The 2,636-nt window shown below is 59.7% G+C and overlaps 1 protein-coding gene across 7 annotated transcripts in view; it reads left to right on the forward strand.

Moving 5' to 3' along the window:
- Positions 1–237: 237 nt before the first annotated feature.
- EBF3 (EBF transcription factor 3) overlaps positions 238–2,636 on the forward strand; it is a gene marked incomplete at its 3' end in the record, with an annotated part of 116,425 nt that continues 114,026 nt past the window's right edge. For 5 of the 7 annotated variants that reach the window (XM_082764761.1, XM_082764755.1, XM_082764757.1 and 2 more), the window contains exons 1-4: positions 238–829; positions 1,007–1,163; positions 1,562–1,625; positions 2,134–2,189. In XM_082764761.1, the coding sequence (XP_082620887.1) occupies positions 696–829; positions 1,007–1,163; positions 1,562–1,625; positions 2,134–2,189 (411 nt within the window). In that variant the 5' untranslated portion in view covers positions 238–695. Of the gene's footprint in view, positions 830–1,006; positions 1,164–1,344; positions 1,402–1,561; positions 1,626–2,133; positions 2,190–2,636 lie in introns of those variants that run through there. The other 2 variants (XM_082764759.1, XM_082764760.1) reach the window with 2 other exon arrangements.

Genomic DNA, 2,636 nt, shown 5'->3' on the forward strand with positions numbered 1-2,636 from the left:
AAGGGCGCTCCTGGGGGAGGGAGGGCCGGGCTCCGCGCCGCCGTCCATTCCGCGAGACGCCACGGGCCCGCGCCCCGCTCTCCCGTGCCCGGGAACACCTCCGCGGCGGTCGTTTTTTTGCGTTTATTTGTCTTTTGGAGCGGGAGAAGCCTCGCCAGAAGTGGTCGATTCAGCAGTGTCCCGAAGCCTTTTTTTTTTTTTGACGCCGTTTCTACTAGGATGACACCGCGCTGAGCGCGCCTGCAAACAACAACACAAATATTTATTCTTTCGAAAGAAAAAAAAAAAAAAAAAAAAAAAAAAAAGCCTCGCAGTGTCGCCGGCCGTAGTTACACTTTTTCTTTCTTTTTTTTTTTCCTTTTTTCTTTTTTTTTTCTTTTTTCCCTTTTTTTTTTTTTTTTTTCACCCACCAAGCTGGAACGCCATCCAACTCGCTGCACAGAAGTACTCAGTAAATTGTTTATGTCGTGCCAATACAGGACAGCCTGAAGAAGGAAGCGAGACTCGAACTGGGCTTTTCTCCTGCCGCTCACAGGGAGTAAAGTCATCTCTTGTATTCCAGTCGCCAAGGAGAGGGAGAGCGAGCGAGCGAGCGAGCGAGAAAATCCAGCGGCAACCAACCCGCCCCGCATCTGACATTTCCCTCAGCTTGAACCCCTTTTGGCTCGGAGCTGGTCTCGCCCCAATCTGTTTTAATGTTTGGGATTCAGGAAAATATACCAAGAGGCGGGACGACCATGAAAGAAGAGCCGCTGGGCAGCGGGATGAACCCGGTCCGCTCGTGGATGCATACCGCCGGGGTAGTGGATGCTAACACGGCCGCCCAGAGGTACGTCCCCCCCCGCTCCCCCGGCACGGCACGGCCCGGCCCGGCCCGGCCCGGCCCCGGCGCTGCTCCGCAGCCGCCCTCGCCCCCGCTCCGCAGCCCCGCGGCCGCCCCTTCCCCGCGCCCCTTCCCCGCCGCCCGGCCGCTCTCACCCGCGCCTTGTCTTGTTTTCTCCCGCAGCGGCGTGGGGCTGGCTCGGGCGCATTTCGAGAAACAGCCGCCTTCCAATCTCAGAAAATCCAATTTTTTCCACTTCGTCTTAGCTCTGTACGACAGGCAGGGGCAGCCAGTGGAGATTGAGAGAACAGCTTTTGTGGACTTTGTGGAGAAAGAGAAAGTAAGTCCGTCTCTCTTCCTTTTCTGTCGTCCCCCCCCCTCCCCCCTTACTCGCGCTGTAATTGCCCGGAGATGATTTTCGCTTCGAGTTAAACCCGGCCGGCTCGGACGGGACTCCGGGGGCACCACGTGCGGGCCCCGTTAGCTCGGCCACCGCCCGGCCGCCGGCACCGGCCCCGGACCCGGGGGGCGTGCGGGGACCGGGCCGGGCCGCTGGGCGGGCGGGGATGAGGCTGGAGGTGCGGGGCTCGGGACATCAGCAGCGCCCCGCCAAGGGGCTGCGGGCTCGGGGCTGCCCAGCGCGGTGCTGAGCCGCTGCAGGGCCGAGCGGGATGCTGGGCAGGAGAAGGCGAGCGCTGCTTTTTCGTGCTAAATGTAATTATTTATCGTTGCTTGCAGGAGCCAAACAATGAAAAAACTAACAATGGGATTCATTATAAACTTCAGTTATTGTATAGCAACGGTAAGTCGGCCTTCCCCCCCCCCTCCGCACGGCCGTGTGCCCCCGGGAAAGCGGGGCTCGCTGCTCCGGGGCCTTCCCCGGGACGCGCACGGTGGGCGAGGGAACCGCGGGGCGCACGGCAGGAAAACAAACCGGGGCCGATCGATAAGTCGATGGTACTTCACATGATTAACCGGCCGGCCTTCGAGTGGAAAGTAAAAAAGGGGATCGATCGGCGCTCCGGCAGAACGGCACTTTGCGGGGACTTGGGGCGAATTAGCGGTAATTACCGCGCCGGGGCACGGCGGGCTCCGCGCCCCGGCCCACGCGTGGGGCCCCGTGGGCAGGCTCGGCCCCGGCCCCCTCCCCTTTCTCCTTTTTTTTTATTATTTTTTTTAATTTTTAAAATTGTTTTTATTTTTTTACTGGCCGGCTGCGCCCCGCGGGTGGCAGCGGGGTGGCCGGCCCGGCGCTCTCGGGGTGGCTCCGGGGTGGCGAGCGGCTAACGGGGGTCTCTGCTTGCCTGCAGGAGTCCGGACAGAGCAGGACCTCTACGTTCGCCTCATCGACTCCATGACCAAACAGGTGAGAAAGTTTCCTCTCTCCTCGTTGCTCGGGCTCCCCCTGTGCCTCGTCCCCTCGGCCGGGAGCGCCCCGGGAGCGCGGCCACCTGCGCGGGGCGGTCGGGCCGGGGATGCTCCGTGCCGGGGCTGCGGGCAGCGTTTGCATCGTAAAGCAGCGTGTGTAGCATTAATACAACGTCACGAGAACAGGCGTGCGGTCTAATTAATTTAGCGAGGGGTAGAGGAAGGGGAAAGCCCCTTCGAGTTGCTGGGATTTATTTTTCGGCGCACTTTTTTCCCCCTGTAACTTTTTTTTGTTGGCGATGTTTTCCCTCGGTGAGCGAAGGGCAGACCTCGTGCCAGGCGCTCGGGAGCTGGCCGTGATTAGTCCTTTTCTTTTATAATGCGGTGATCTAGTGACGCGAGACGTTTATTTGGATTTAAAAGTTAAATGTGCTGAGGTGAAAAG

The sequence above is a fragment of the Aythya marila genome (assembly GCF_965140915.1).
Source record: "Aythya marila genome assembly, chromosome: 7".
NCBI lineage: Eukaryota > Metazoa > Chordata > Aves > Anseriformes > Anatidae > Aythya > Aythya marila.